We start from the raw sequence: 16243 nt of genomic DNA, 5'->3' as shown, positions 1-16243 counted from the left end.
AAAAAGAAAAACAGAATGGCAGGTTTCGTAATGGCCTGCTCTAAATCGTGCATGTGTCTCCCTTTCTCTCTCTTCCAAGAACATGTAGATGCATGTGTGTAATTTAAATGCAGGGTATAATGAGACTCCATTCTACAACCTCAAAGAATAACATTGGTAAAACTGAACTGTTGGTTGCAGCCAGAACCACAGTGTCACAGTTGGATTTTCTGTGCAACAGTCTGACTTTGGTGCATAAAAGGCTTTTTAAGATGAGTTCCCGTTGTGACACAGCGGTAGCGAATCCAACTAGAAACCATGAGGTTTCAGGTTCGATCCCTGGCCTCGCTCAGTGGATTAAGGATCCGGCGTTGCCGTGAGCTCTGGTGTAGATCGAAGATGCAGCTTGGATCCCATGTTGCTATGGCTGTGGTGTAGGCCTGCAGCTGTAGCTCCGGTTCAACCCCTAGCCTGGGAACCTCCACATGCCTCAAGTGCAACCCTAAAAAGCAAAAAAAATAGAAATAAAATAAAAAAAATTTTAAAAGACTTTTTAAGACAGTTGGTATACACTAAAAAAGTTGCCATTAGGAAAAAAAAAATGCGAGGAAGGAAAAAAGATATGGAAATCCTGCAGGACAGCCTGTGACCGTTGCCAGAATAAGTGGTGAGACCCAAGGTATTACGAGAATGTGGAGAAGGCAAAGCTGAAGAGATCAAGGCAACTGGAGGGAACCTTGAGTTTGGGCAAAAGCCAGGGAAGGCGATGAGCAGGTGGGGAGCGAAGAACGGGGGAGGCGTCGAATCGTCTTCCTAAGGGGAGGGTTTGCTTTGGGAGGCTCGGGGAGAAGAACTCAGGTTTCCTATGAGGTTAGCTCTCATATCCTTTGGAAGGCATGAAATTTTCCCTGAGGAGGCCTGAATTACCGTGCAGCAGTGTGGACTCATCCTTAAGAACCATCTGCTTTAGAACTGAGGATGTCTGGGTTCAGATCCCAGCTCAGCCAGTTTTTAGCTGTGAGAATGGCAGTAAGTTCCTCAGCCTTCATGACTCTCAGTTTTCTCAGCTTTAAAACTAGCGCCAATAGCACCTATTTTATAGGGCGACAGTTAGGATAAAGTCAGATGCTTCGTTTAAGGCATCGCCTTTACCCAGCTTGGCACAGGCCTCAATGTCCGTGTGTATTAATTTCAGCTGCTTGTAGCCCTCCACACCATTCACGGTCTTTCTTACCCCACTGTGACCTCCTTCTCTGTAAACGGCTTTGCCAGCTGCCACGTCTAGAGGCCAGGTATTTACTCTTAAGGGGGTCTTTCCCGTCCTCTGCATTTCAATAAGGACAGTTCCTGTAGATTTTCCTTCGCGAACGCGTCTTCGTCTGTTTCGCCACATCTCCATCATCCTAGTCCAGACCGAGAATGTCTCTTGCGTGTCACTGCCGCCACCTCCGATTGTTTTCCTCAGTCTCTCCTACCCGCACCGGTCCCCTCGGTCCTCCCAAGACCTCACAGCCGTCTTTTAACACTGCAGCTCTCATCCCACTGGTGCTTTGCTTGGAACCCTTCCCTGCCTGTTCGTTGCCCTGAGGACCAGAGCAGACTCCGTGGTCTGTAGGGTTGGGTAGCATCCGTTTCCTGGCTGGGCCCCCGGCCCCTCACGCCCTGCACCGGCCTCTCTGTCCAGGCCTTCTCTCCCTTCCTCCAGGGCTCTGTGCTCAGCCGCCCTGGCTCCTCCTCCCCCCGGGAAAGCTCCTGCACCCTCTCCTCTCCTGCACCCTCTCCTCTCCTGCACCCTCTCCTCTCCTGCAGGTCCTTTATGTTTTAGCTCAGTCCTCTCTTCCTTGTAAGAGTCCTCTCTGATCTGACCCGATCAAACCCCACTTCTCCTTTAAAAACGTCATGCATTTATGATTAAAACCACAACTAGTTTTTCTTTAATTTTTTCCCTTAAATGTCTCTATCTCCCTCAGTGGGAAAAAGCACAAGGGTGTGAATAAGGACAAGGCTTCTGTCCTCACAGACTTACCTTTCAGTTGGGAGATTGACGGTTAACCAGTAAACACATAACTATTGACTTGGCTGGTTTGTGAACACGTTGAACAAACGCAGTACTCAGCACATTCTCTTTTTGAGCATGGCTGCCAGGAGTTCCATTACCTTCTCCAACTGACATCAAGACTCCAATAGTTGAAGTGAAATGGGATCAAATGGTTTTTTTTCTTCTTCTTCTTCTTCTTCTTCTGGTGCCTGGCAAACTTGCCGTCATTTCCTGTTCCACGAGGCCCATTGAGGTGGAAGGTCCGCTCTGGACGCTAGAGGACATGTGAGCGTTGCAGAGTGTGGTCTGACTTCCACCTGGCTTCTGTTTTGCCGTGTTCCTCTTCTTCTTCTCCGCCTCCACTGCTGTACACTTTGGAGTTAACAACTATAAATAGCAGCCCCTGCAAATTCCAGGCATTGCATGTGCAATGAGCAGTCTTGTTGTGTGAATATATTTTAGTTTACTCAACCGGATGTATGTTTTAAATGAGCTTTTGCAGAGGGCTTTCCCTGTATATATCCTAATGAATTCCCTGCGTGTAGTGTTTTTCCCAGCTTGCTTGCTGGATGGTACAGTAGTCCGGTCTTTTTCAGCGGTGTGTGGGACAGAAAAGACATCGATGGTTCGTCGCTGAAAAGTCACAGGCTTCAGACATGGTTCTGCAGGGTTTGAACGCTGTCATCTAGTCTAGCTCTCTCCCTGTGTTTCTGTCTCCCCTCCTCTTCGTCTCCCTTTCCTGCTCTTTCTCTTTGTGTCATCCTCTCTGTCTCTGTTTCTGTTTCTCTATGTCTGATCCTATCTTTGTACCCCTCCCTCTTTGTCCATATGCTGTTATCTTGTTTCATCCACTCTCAGGATTCAGAAAAATAGCTATAGGCAACGTGAGTCTTAAACCATCCTTATCGTCTGAGTCCAGGGAAGAGAAACCGAAGTGCTACCTCTCATTGAGGAACTTAGGTTGGCTTTGTCTGAGTCAGTCACTCTCCTCTTGACCGGTCAGGCGGGGGATGACACATCTGGTTGCTGGGCAGAGGTGAGGCACTGCGATGGTCAGCTTTACCAGAAGCATTTGCTGCAGGAGAATGGCATTTCCCTCTGGAAGGACGAATGTTGAGCAGACAAGGATAGCAGGTACCAGCTTCTCTTAAGCTGACCAAAGGCATCTCTCTGGAGCCTCCACAGCAAGACAGAGGTGTGTCTTCCCCAAGTCTTCTTTATATCAAGCCACATGGTGCTAGATCCTTCCACTGGCTTCGGATGTCTTACTTCTCAGACTTTTAACCATGCTGATCCTCCTTCTCTGATCATGCTGTATCTTGCCTTATATTTGGCTCAGATGCAGTTTCCTTTAAAAAAATCTATTTCAGCTCATTGAGGATACCATTGCTATAGCATTGCACCCATTTTCCTCTGATAGGTCCAGGTGAATTATCGCCCTTCCTCCTGGCAGCCCAGGAATTTGATGTGTTTTAATCTGCAGAAAAATCCTCCAGCAGTTACTCAGTCACAGATTTTCTTTTAAAACAGGTTTTCTTATGAAACATAAAATTCTGATTCAAAGATGACGTATTTCATCTTGTTCTAGAAATTAGTGTGCCTGTGTTTCCTAATGATCTCTCTGGAGCCAAAGTAAATGTTGTAGTGTGTAAATGCAGAGTGTCTGTCCCTGGAAACGTGTGTCACACAATTGCGTTTGTTTTCCCAAGAGGATTGAAAGGCATCTCTGCAAGGGGTGCCTCTTTTACGTTTCCCCTTCTCACATACTTTCGCTTCGTATGTAATAGTAATGGTACAGTAATGGGAATATTTATCTACTATTAAACAGTAATATTTATCGAGTCAGAGTTGATGCTTGAGGATATGAAATCTTATTCTTATATTCGTTTCATCAACTATTTATTGAATGCTTACTGATTGCCAGGAGCTGTGCGCAAAGCACTGAAAGGACGGTGGTGCACCATCCGAAAAGCTCTGAATCATGGAGGTTTTAGTCCAGTGGCAAATCCAGAGAGCACACAGGGGATTACGGTAACATCGGTGGTCATGGAAACGTAGTAAGGAGAAGTCAAGGAAGTTGCCTTCAGTGCAGGGAAAGCTTTCAGAGAAAGCGCTGCTGAACCTGGGATCTGTGCATGATGTAGAGGCGAGGGGGTGAAAGGGGAGAGGGCGAGGAATGGGCAACGGCCATTCTAGGAAATAACTTCTCTGAAGCTCGAGGTTTCTTCAGTGACACATTATCAACTAAAGGCTAAATGCTTAGCTTATTTTCGAGTACTTTTCCTGGAATTATCCTCAGTCTGCCTTTCCCATCTCAGCTCCCACCCATGAGTGGTCCGTTATCATTTCCTGAGTGTGCCGTGTGTCCTCATCGTTCCATGTTGTACCTGTGACTTGATTCCTTTTCTTTTCCTGGTGAACATGCACCTTCTTCAATGCTCACCTTCTCCACCACCTGGCTGAGCTTCCTTCCCAAAGAAGATGTGTTGTTTCTTCCTTTGCGCTCATGGAATCTTAAATATTAGCATAGTAGTTACCATTCATTTTAATAATTGTTTGTTTGTTTGTTTGTTTGTTTTGGCTCACCCTCCACCACCAGCTCCTGGAGAGTCAGCTTTTATCTCTTCTGTTGCTGTGTTTCTCTTACAGATCCACAGTAGCTGCTCCAGGCTTATTTAGCTGAGCATAGAAGGATCTCGATGTGACTTGTCTGACATGACTTTGGTGTTAGCTTTTCGACACTTTCAGAAGTCTTGATACATAGATGTGTGAGAATGAGGCCTGGGGTGCTAGGTTTCCTGGATTCATTCGAAGCCTGACCCCTTATCAACTGTGTGATCTTGAGAAAGTTAAATTTTCTGGGTTTGATCTTCTCATCAACGTATTTACACTAACAATAGCATGTTCTGCTTGGAGTTTATGTAGACTAAATTATTTATGCAGAAATCATAAACCGGGGTGTGGCCTCTAGTAGGCATTCAGTAAATGTTCACCACAATTATTATTCCATTACTGTTTTCCTTTCCAAGTGCACATTTTTAGGGGCTGCTATTGGTAGTTACCTTCTTCCCGTTGCGTAGCTGGGTGTCCTTCAAGGTGGGCTCCTCGGCCTTCTGGCCCCGGGTATCTCTCCTTTCTCTCTTGGAGAGGTCACCCATCCTGTGGCGTCACCTACACTGCTGCCCTCATCTCCCCTGCGGTACTGTCCCGTGCTGGGTCCTCGGGGCTCTGCTGAACAGGTAAGCTGCCTGTTCACCATCTCACCCTAAGTATCTTTCTGTCTTCTCAAACCCAGTGTGTGCAAGTGGAAATTTCCATCATAAGCTAATATCTTCCTCCGCTTTGTACATCAGAGGTGCATCTTTCAGTCACCTTTTCGTCATTTAACCGTAATTCTTCTTTTAGGGCATCTTTTACTAATCTACCTCGACCAGCCAGATGCCAAGTCACAGCCGGTTCCCAGTCCGTAGTGCGTTCACGCAGGCTTAGATGGACCTTGTTTTAGGGGGATTTCAGGACTTCGACAATCCTTCAGGTTTTGATATTCAGGGTTTCTGTGCTTTAATTGTTCCCAAAGTGGTTTGTAAAGAATTGGAAGAATCCCCCAGGGACCTTGAAGAGGTGGCAGAGAGAAGTGACAGCAAAGAGGGAACATCCCGGCCCTCAAGGGGCTCCCGGGGTCAGATTCCAGCTTGGTTCTTACCCGACTGTGAGCTTGGACAAGTCTCGACACTTCTGTGTTCCTGTTTCATCCTCTGTGGAGTGGGTGCACTTATAGCTCCTATCTCCAAAGGAGCTGTGAGGACCAAACCAGATGGTACAGGTAGAGGCCTTGATATGTAAATGAAAGATAGCTCTTGCCGTCAACTCAGCCGGTGTGCTTTGCCTGAATTCCAAATAACTTGCAGAGTCACTCGCTGCTTTGGTCTGTCACTGTTGTGCATGAGTTTGGGGGGCAGTTCGTAATAGGACAGATCTATTTCTTGTTAGCACTGGCAGTGGTATTCCCATGGAAGTTTTAAAAAGCAACATGATGGGTAAAAATCAAGTCATTTCCTTTCTATCTGGTCCTTGATCTATAGACAAGTTAATTTTAAGGAAGCTGCCTCCATTAGTCAGTTAATATTAGAACTCAGTTTTTATTTTTGTTTTTCTATTTATTTAATTTTTTTTTTTTGGTCTTTTTGTTTTTTTTAGGGCTTCTCCCATAGCATATGGAGGTTCCCAGGCTAGGGGTCTAACTGGAGCTGTAGCCGCCGGTCTACACCACAGCCACAGCAGTGCCAAATCCGAGCCACGTCTGCGACCTACACCACAGCTCACAGCAACACTGGATCCCTAACCTACTGAGCAAAGCCAGGGATTGAACCCACAACCTCATGGTTCCTAGTCAGATTCATTTCCCCTGCGCCACGACGGGAACTCCTAGAACTCAGTTTTTGTTAATCACTTATTTAGTAATGTTTGTTTTCACATACTTAATTTAGGTTCTTGAATGCAGCTTTCAAGAAGATGTTTATTTTTCTAAAAACCTTAGTTAGAAAGCAAAGATTGAAAAGATATGAGGAAAGAAATTAGAAGGATGTGAAGTGGCTTATTCATGGTAGCTGTCTCAAGGGTGTTGAGGCTTTGGTAAGAATCTTGGGCCCATAAAGTCAGGTGGATGCCCTAATTTTCACTCCAAATAAAAACCTTATATTCTCTACTCCATGCCACTTAAAAATCAAATTATTTTTATTGTGAGACACAGCATTAGATTGAAGATGTAGAGGAGAAGATTTAAGTAAAACATTTAAGTAAGACACAATTTGGTATTTTTATTATTTACCTTTAACTCTCATTCACAACTCAATCGATGTAATTTAAAGAAAAATAAACTTTTCTTTTTCTCTTTACTTACTGCTAATTTTTAATGTAGGAAGTCAAGGATTTCCCCTCCTTGGCCAGCCGCTGCACACCGTGCAGGAGTAGCCTTCATCACCTGCTGTGCAGGGACCCCTGGCTGTGTCCCACCTTCGCCCCCTGGGGCGGGAGAGCTGTCCGAGCAACTTCCTTGCAGGCACTCAGTGTCTGGGGCGCAGTCTGCAGGCGAACGCGCAGCGGGTGGTGGGCCGTGCGCTGCAGGTGCGTGAGCCCCTTGAAGCTGAATCTCAGAAGGAAACCTGTCACCACTATTGGTTTCTCTGTAGCAGCAGCGGGCCTAGCAGCCTATGGTGATGCAGATTGAAGCTTAGACATCTGGACAGCAGGACCCAGGGAGATTTTACTGTCCTGCGCTGTGTTCATGACGCCAAGGGAATCAGACGGCCGCCCTGGCTGCGCTCGACTAAGGCAGAAAGGCTTTCCTAACAGTGCTTAGAGCATCGGCATGGCTGTGTGTTCAGAGAGCCCTTCTGTAAGTTCTCTGATCTTCCCGGCGTAGTCCTCCAAGCACCTGCATCCGCTTACGGAAATTGCAAGTATCCTCATCTTCCTCCCACATACATTTTCTCCAGCAAGGTGTTTAATTTGGCTTTGTCTTTTTTGAACTTTTGGATTTATATGCCAAAGGGGCTCCAACCTAAATTGCCAAAATATTGTCTTTACCCAATATCTTGACATCCGGTCCACACCTCAAAAGTTATAAATTATATGACAAATGGGGCAGAATCTATTTTTCATGTACCCCTTGACTGTCTCCTTTGGGCTGGAGGATGAAAGGTGCTGTGATTTTAGCTATGATCTGGAGGCGTATTGAACAAAAACAAAAATGTTCTTACTGAGAACAAAGCATCTGTGAAGGACATATCTGACGTGCAAAATCATTTTTACCGAGGCAGAGTACTTTGGTTGTAAGTAACAGAGACTGCCTTTAGCCAGTTATTAGCTTTGGCTGGAGCTGTCGTCACAAACCCCACAAACTGGTGGCTTGGAACACAAGGGTATTTATTGTCTAACAGTTTTATTGGCTACAAGTCTGAAATCAGGTGTTAGCAAGGCCCTGCTCCCTCTGAAATTAGGAGAGGATTCTTCCCTGCCGCTTCCTGCCTTCACGCGTCTTGCTGGTGGTCTTTGGCTTGTAGAAACACCAGCTCAGTGCTGTGCCTTCACTTTGCTGTCTTCTTTCTGAGCACATCCGTGTTTAACTTTCCCTTTTAATAATGATGCCATCATTGGATTAGGACCCCCTCTAATGGCCTCGTTTTAATTGTGTTACCTCTCTAAGTAGTCTCTTTTCAGGTAAGGCCATATTCCAAGACACTGAGGGTCTGGGTTTCAACATCTCTTTCAGGAGAAGGGAATACACTTCAACCCGTAACACGAACTTCAGCAAAAAGGGAATTTGGGAGTTCCCGTTGTGGCGCAGTAGAAACGAATCTGACTAGTAGCCATGAGGATGCGGGTTTCATCCCTGGCCTTGCTCCGGCGTTGCCATGAGCTGTGGTGTAGGTCGCAGATGTAGCTTGGATCTGGTGTTGCCGTGGCTGTGGGGTAGGCCGGCAGCTGCAGCTCTGATTGGACCCCTAGCCTGGGAACCTCCATATGCCGCGGGTGCGGCCCTAAAAAGCAAAAAATACAGAGGGGGTGGCCTGCAGTGGGTAGATATGAGATGACTCGTTTAACTGAAGGACAAGCTAAAGGCTGAGGACCCGAAGGGGCGAGAGCACAACCGCACCGAGATCTGAGGAGCAGGAGCCGCTCTCAGCCCCTCCAGGCGGCTGTGGGAATGGAAGGCTCTTCGGGGAATCCCTAGTTGTCTCTGCATCGCTCAGTGTGACGTTCAGAGTCCCAGGAAAATGTCCGACTGTGTTAACTTCCCATCGAAAGAGCCCCGTTCTCAATTTTTCCAACCGCGTGACAGCAACAGAGAATTCCCAAAGGATTCGGGGTTCTGTTACCAAGGAAAGAGAGGAAGAGGGTACGTGTCTAATCTAGGCCCCGAAGCTGGGAATGAAGAAAACAGCAGAATTGGGAGGGAAAGACAGAGCGGTTTTCGTGTACTCCGAATTCATCAACTCTACGTTAGTAAACTGATGATTCTTAATACAGCCATTCAGAAAACGTACCACTGTGATAAAATTCGCTTTTCTTGTGTGTGTCAAGGGCACGGGCAGAATGGAGAGTTATCTGCGGTTGGATTGGGTTCTCACGTCAGCTTTGTGGGTAGAGAAAACGAGTTCCTGAGTGATTTCCTCTCCCACTGTTTTGTCTGCTGTTTGAGCTCTGGCCCAGTTCAGGACACTCCACTGTCTTGCTGGTCGCAGGAAGCTCCCTGGGACGGCGTGGTCAGCTCCTCTTTGAGGCCACGTGGGGAATCAAAGCCCCTGACATACTCCTCTCGTGCTCCGCCGCTGGGCTCTGCTTCTCATTTCGCTCTCTCGCCCAGCTCACCTACCACCGCTTTGTTACGTGAGTTGCACTTAAGAGTTAAGAAAAGGAAGAGGTGGTCAGATTAACACTGACCTGCGTCAAGTGAGAAGTATAAGGGGCGGTCCTCAAGGAGTGGTATTAAATATGAAAGCCTAGACTTCGCCTCCCAGCTGCCTTTTTGCAGTTTTTCTTTGACTCTTCTAAAGACGTAGAGCGGCCAGATCTACCATGGTGTTTCACCTGGCGTCAAATTCCACGAACTGTCTCGACGTGGAAGTAGCGGTCTCTGGGACTGCAGTGACCCCCAGCGTGTCGTCTGGGGGTTAGAGAGCAGACTCTTGAGTGGGGCAAGTTGTGCCTTTGTCCGGAGGACCAAGAAAGCTAGCGCCGTGGGCAGAAACCAGGCCTGGGGAAGGATGAGCAGGGAGACCCACGGCAGAGGCCATACCCGGAGGCATGGGATTGAGGTGGCCTCTAGCAGTAGGTAGGCAGTCATGACCAGGACACATTGGGGACCTGACGTTCTTGGCATCAGAGGAACAATTAAATGGTTCAGCCCAGAAATAACATGTCAGTTCTGCTCATGACTCAGAGGCTGGAACAGTCACTTGGCCCCGCTCAACCACGCGGAGGTTGGGAAGTGCAGGGGCCTGCGAGGGGGGTTGGACGTAACGGAGCAAACAGCAGTGATCATTCCGCTCTGTCAAAAGGGCGCACACTCCAGGTTCCTCCCCAACAGCTCAAGTCCAGGAGATCCTGGGACTTTGCGTTTTCGGTGGGTGTCCCCTGGAGTGTCTGATGCAGGGGAGAAAGGCAGAATCCTTGGACCGCAGTTTAAGGAGCGCGGACTTGGACCTTCTCCTCCGTACAGACAGGTGATGGGGAGAAGGAGGACCAGTTTGAGATGCCGCTCCTGGAGCTCAGGTGTGGGGCCCACTCTGGGTCACCTCAGGGCGCTCTCAGAGAGGACGTAGGTGTTTTGGACCCTGCAGCCCGGAGGGTGACGCAGAAGCTCCCAAATGCCCAGGCCTGTGGCTAGTTTTGGATCCGTGCCTGAGACAGAGCAGACCCGCGGGTGTTTGTCGAGCTTCTCGGGTCCTGGGAGAGGAAGGGGAGCGCGGGCCTGAGCCCTGGTAATGGCTCTTATGTGTGTGATCGACAGTGTGTAGGAGCAGAACCTCACCGGCCAGTGCCACACTCTATTGTACAGTTGCTTTTTCCCTCTTCTCCTCCCTCCTCTCCCTCCTCTCCTTCCCTTCGTCTGCGACCCACGCACCTCACTTCCTCGCATTATCTCCTTTTCCTTCCTTCTTTCAATTCCCTGCCTCCCCCTCTAATTCCCTCGGCCCCACTATTTCCTCCTCTAAACTGCCGCATCCTGCCTGCCGTCTCTCCTCACGTCTGCGCCCCTGCTCCTCCTCCCACCTGCCCTTTCCCGTGGCCCCTGCCCGGCTGTCCTCTCTCCAGGTACTACGCCATCTGCTGCCAGCCTCTGGTCTACAGGAACAAGATGACCCCTCTGCGCGTGGCGTTAATGCTCGGAGGCTGCTGGGCCGTCCCCATGTTGATCTCCTTTCTCCCCATAATGCAAGGCTGGAATAACATTGGCATAACTGACCTGGTGAGTACCCTGCAGACCCCGCTGCTCCGATTGGCTTTGTGTGCCTGGGAGTCTAAATAAACAAGCAAAGTCAGGTTGGGTGGGTAGGCTGAGAAGGAGCCTGCTGGTGGTCTGAGTAACGACCCTGACGGCCAAAAAAAGCGGGCCAGCACATGTGAAAGCCGACCGTGTGCCGGAAAGTGTGCTTAGTGCTTACAGTCCTGAAAACATGCCTTTGGGGAAGAGTCGAATAATTTCCCCCCATTTCATAGGGGACAAAACTCAGCCTCAAAAAAGGTGAGGTGACGTGCCCAGTGTCACACAGCCAGTGAATAGCAGGACCAGTGTTCAGAGGCTAGCAGAGGGGCTCCAGAGCCTGAGGGGCTCCAGGAGGCCTGTGTCCCACGTCCTGCTGAGATGTAGGAGGCTTGCGGTGACGCACAGAAACCCTGTCATGCGGGTGAAAGCTTCTGGAGAGTGAAGAGAGCCCTGGGCAAGGAAGGAGTCAGGAGGGCTGGGCCCTGCGCCCAGCTCTGCCCCAGACCCACTTCCTGGAGGGCGGTGAGGAGAAGACCCGTGGTCCTCAGGATGGGGCAGTGTCTTCGGGTGGCCCAGGCGGGCAGCACCCGCCAGCTCCTGTCTAGATGCTCTTTAGGAGTCTCCAGCTCTGACGCGCTGTGTTTGTAATCCCAGACTTGGGAGGAAGATCACAAGCTGTGGTCTGGATCCATGAGCAGATTATTCCCTAAGGAAGTTACGGGTCCCTTCCAAGTGGGTCCCGGGACTGTATGGAAGCAGGGAGGAAATGGGGAGGAGAGACAGAGAGGGAGCTCCGGCCCCGAGGACCAGTCAGCGCAGGAGCTGCCCCTTCCTCTCTCCGTCCCATTCCCAGCCCCTAATCTTGCCTTATTCTTTGTCCAGGAAAGGCCATCCAAACCAAGACTGGGCCAGGATTTGCATGTGGTATGTGAGAACACGAGTTCCTTGGGCTTCTGAAGGAAATGCTTGGGACAGAGGAGTGGAGCAGTGAAAGGGGACCCGTGCAAGGCAGACTGTATGGATATCTTCTTAAGTCCTACCCCTCTTCTTTCGCACCTTCAGTTTTATCATTCCTGGGGGAAATGAAATTCAAATTCCTAACAACCAGGCTAGTAATAATAACAAGGCCTGCAAATGTTGACCGGTGTACTCTGTGCCAAGCCCCACTTTTTTGGGGTCTTTATTGGTTTGTTTAGGGCGGCATGTGGAGGTTCCCAGGCTAGGGTCGAGTCGGAGTTGCAGCCCCCGGCTTACACCACAGCCACAGCAACTCGGGATCCTTAACCCACTCGGTGAGGCCAGGGATGGAACCTGCTTCCTCATGGATGTTAGTCAGATTCATTTCCCCTGAGCTGTGACAGCAACTCCAAGCCCCAGGTTAATTTCGTCATTATTTTCTTGCTCAGGTCTCACATCAGTGCTATGAGGTCAATCCTGCCATTGTCCCCGGGAAACAGAGGGTCAGAGAATGGGGGTGACATATCTCTAAGCCCGGGCTTACGGGACTCCAGAGTCTGTGCCCTCGTGTGTGGGCCAGACTTGATCCCCGATGGAGAAGAGCTTTGGAAGCATGAGCTTCGGTGCATCAGAACTTACAAGGGCATAGCTCTCTCAGCTTCTGCCGTAGACGTTCCCAGGAACCTAACCTAGGGAATTCTGTTCACTCATGCGCATGAGGTGGAAGCATCCTCTGTTTACTTCGTGCGACTGGAGAATGGGGCATGTGCCTCTGTTAACACGCGCCTAGTGCTCGCTCCGCGGTGTTGTAATGGCAGTCCGCGTCTTTGACTCTGTCTAGAGAGCTGGCATAACCCACATGCTCACAGGACATGGACACTTGCTCTTCATCAGTCACAGTAATTAGGGTCCATAAAGTTGCCCCAAACACTGAATTAGCAAATTATGTGTCTTTGCTCCTGGGAGAAATACAGGGTTAGGTTCCCGTGACTCTCTGGTCACAGTATTTTCATCAACCAATCAAAACATAATTTATGCTGCTTATAAGCGAGGGCCATGAAATGTAAGGTGACAGAAAGGTTGAAAAAACAATGGAAAAAAATAAAATAGGCAAACACTAACAGGAAGAAAGCTGCTGTAGCTGTTCTCATATCAGTGATAAAAATAAATTTAATGTACTTTGTCATATTAAGATAGAGATTTTATAATGGTAAAAATGTCAATTCAATAGGAGGATATACTTAGCCTTACAGTACACTGTAAGACAAGATACTCAGTGTGTATACAATTAGTGAAATAGTATATTGAGTGAAATAGTATGTTTTTATTCATATCTGTTCATGTGTATATTAACATTGGATGTAAGCTGGCTTCAGGAAGGGATGTACCATTGGCTTACACAGCTTTCTTCAGCCAAGAACTATTCCTAGAGAAGGCCGATAACTAAGAGCTGTTAGGAGGCAGAGTTTATAGTCAGAAAAAAAGCGTTTCAATTCTTAAGAGGGGTCTTATATCACAGGATCCAATACAGGTGAGGTTTGTTCCAGAAATGTAATCATGGTGATTCACTGCATTAATTAAAAAAAAAAAAAAAGCAAGGGAGGAACCCACTGGATCATCTTGTTACTGCCAAAAATGCATTGACAAAATTCAATATCCAATCTTAATTTTTAAAAAATTCTCATTGGGGAATTCTCTTGTGGCACAGCAGGTTAAGGATCTGGCATTGTCACTGCAGCAGCTTGGGTTGCTATTGTGGCAAGGGTTTGATCCCTAGCCCAGAAACTTCCACATGCCACAGATGTGGCCAAAAACGTTAATAATGATATACAAAGATGAAAATTTACATCAAACTAAGAGTAAAAGGGAACTCCCTATTTCTCAAATAGAGGGCTCGACGAAAACACTTAACAGCAAGTATCATGTTTAAATCATTCTTAAAAGTAAAATATTGAAAACCAAGATGGCAGGTCTTATTAAGTTCATTGCGCAAGAAAAAACGGTGTTAGAATAGAAAAGGAAGAAATGAAATGTTTGACAGTCACATGAGTGTTCATGGGAAAAATGCAGAAGAACCTAGAGTTGAAGTGTTCATTACTAATTTTACAAAGTTGCTGGTACATAGCTAACATACAAAAAATTTTATCTGAAGTCTACGTATTAGCAACAGAAAATTAGGAATACGAATTTTAATGTGCTGTTTGCAATAGAATAAAAGACAGTACTTAGGAATAAATCTAGTAAAAGATGCACAAGACGTTTACACACAAAATATAAAGTATTACTGAAATAAATATTTAAAGATTTACATAAAGGGAGAGAATTACCATTCTGTGAATTGGAAGACAACAGTGAAAAGATGTCAGTTTTCCTTGGTCATTCTATTCTAACTCTAGTCCAAATCCTAGATTTTTATGGACTCAATAAGCTAATTCTAAATTTTATCAAGAAAATACTGAGATCTAAGAATAGCCAAAGCAGGGGAGTTCCCTTCCTGGTGCAGCAGCTCGGATCCCACGTTGCTGTGGCTGCGGCGTAGGCCAGTGGCCACAGCTCTGATTCGACCCCTAGCCTGGGAACCTCTGTATGCCATGCGTGAGGCCCTTAAAAAAAAAAAGAAGAGGAAGAAGAATGGCCAAAGCAGCCAAAAGCACATTCCTTTCTGCCGTCATGGCTCTGTGTGTTGTAGGCTTGTTCGAAGAAGAAGAAAGGCTGTTTTTTTTTTGATGTCTTCTTTTTTATTTCCTTTCCCCTTCACCCTTTCCTTTTCTTCATCCCTCCTTCTCTGTTCAACACCTCTTCTACCGTCCAACCCCTCTTTTTCTCTTCTTTTTTCTTGTAATTTTTCTCCTTCCCTCCTACTTCTTCCTCTTCCCTTTTTCCTTCCCTTTGTCCCCACCGTCCCTGTCTCTCCCTCCACCTCTCAGATAGAAAAAAGGCAGTTCCGCCAGAATTCGAACTCTACGTCCTGTATCTTCATGGTCAACAAGCCCTACGCCATCACCTGCTCTGCGGTGGCCTTCTACATCCCGTTCCTCCTCATGGTGCTGGCCTATTGTCGCATCTACGTGACAGCTAAGGAGCACGCCCACCAGATCCAGATGTTGCAACGGGCAGGGGCCCCCGCAGAGGGCAGGCCTCCGTCCGCAGACCAGCCCAGCGCCCGTCGCATGAGGACAGAGACCAAAGCAGCCAAGACCCTGTGCGTCATCATGGGTTGCTTCTGCCTCTGCTGGGCTCCGTTCTTTGTCACCAACATCGTGGACCCTTTCGTAGACTACTCTGTCCCCGGGCAGGTGTGGACCGCCTTCCTCTGGCTCGGCTACATCAATTCCGGGTTGAACCCCTTTCTCTACGCCTTCCTGAATAAGTCTTTCAGACGTGCCTTCCTCATCATCCTCTGCTGCGACGATGAGCGCTACCGAAGACCTTCCGCTGCGGGCCAGACGGTCCCCTGTTCAACCACAACCATTAATGGATCCACGCACGTGCTAAGGTGAGTGCTTGGGGGCAGGCGTGCGTGCGTGATTGTCTTCATTGGCGTGACTCAGAAGAGAGGACGTCCCGGTGTCTGTTTCCAGATGGGTGATTCTTGGAAACCTGTGCAGTATTTTCAGAGATGAAAGAGAATTCTGCCGTCTGGAATAAAGCGGTGGGTGAGGGCTCAGGTTCTGGGGAAGAATGACGTGTGTTCAAATCCAGCCACCTCAGTTCTTTGACCTTGGGCAAGTCATGTAACCATTCTGAACCTTAATTTTACTAACCCCCCCCTGAAAATCAGCATCGCGATTTCCACGTCACAGGGCTTTCGTGAGGATCACACTAGCTCCTGTCGGTAGGGCACGGGGTGCAGAGGCTGACGTCAGTAGGTCATGGCTGAAAGCATGGTAGAGTAGCTTTGTTTTGATTCTCAGTGCCACTACTGTCACTTGTGTAATACTGCTTGGTCTTTCTTTTCTTCAACTGTTAAGAAATGATAATAATAATATCCATCTTGTAGGGCTTTTGTAACACTCAGGGGTATGTGTTCCTGTGGGGCCTGACACACAGTACATGCTCATGCTACTGCTAATAGTGTTGTGAATATTAGTAGGAATAGTCATAAGAGCAGGTAACCTGGCACCCTGAGGTAGCCGTAAGTAACGTGACAAGCCAAACTCAGTAAACTAATGAACAGGCAGTAGCAGTGCCATGTGATAAAACACGTAATGAAGGACGGGCAGTGTCGAGCGTGGATTTGAGCAGCAAAGAAAGGGTTTCGGTTCAGGGAATCCAGGAAA

General features: G+C 47.9%; 1 protein-coding gene across 3 annotated transcripts in view; it reads left to right on the top strand.

The window, feature by feature from the left end:
* Positions 1 to 16243, top strand: part of HTR4 (5-hydroxytryptamine receptor 4) — a 172858-nt gene that overhangs the window by 91614 nt on the left and 65001 nt on the right. For all 3 annotated transcript variants that reach the window (XR_007134651.1, XM_047778991.1, XM_047778990.1), the window contains exons 5-7: positions 10835 to 10988; positions 11889 to 11930; positions 14891 to 15459. Coding sequence is in view for 2 of the 3 variants with exons in the window: in XM_047778991.1 (XP_047634947.1) it covers positions 10835 to 10988; positions 11889 to 11930; positions 14891 to 15459 (765 nt within the window). In the remaining variant the exon portion in view is untranslated. The remainder of the gene's footprint in view (positions 1 to 10834; positions 10989 to 11888; positions 11931 to 14890; positions 15460 to 16243) is intronic.

The sequence above is a fragment of the Phacochoerus africanus genome, chromosome 4, assembly GCF_016906955.1.
Source record: "Phacochoerus africanus isolate WHEZ1 chromosome 4, ROS_Pafr_v1, whole genome shotgun sequence".
Lineage (NCBI taxonomy): Eukaryota > Metazoa > Chordata > Mammalia > Artiodactyla > Suidae > Phacochoerus > Phacochoerus africanus.
The sequence above is the reverse complement of the archived record's forward strand: the minus strand, read 5'-3'. Positions and strand labels throughout refer to the sequence as shown.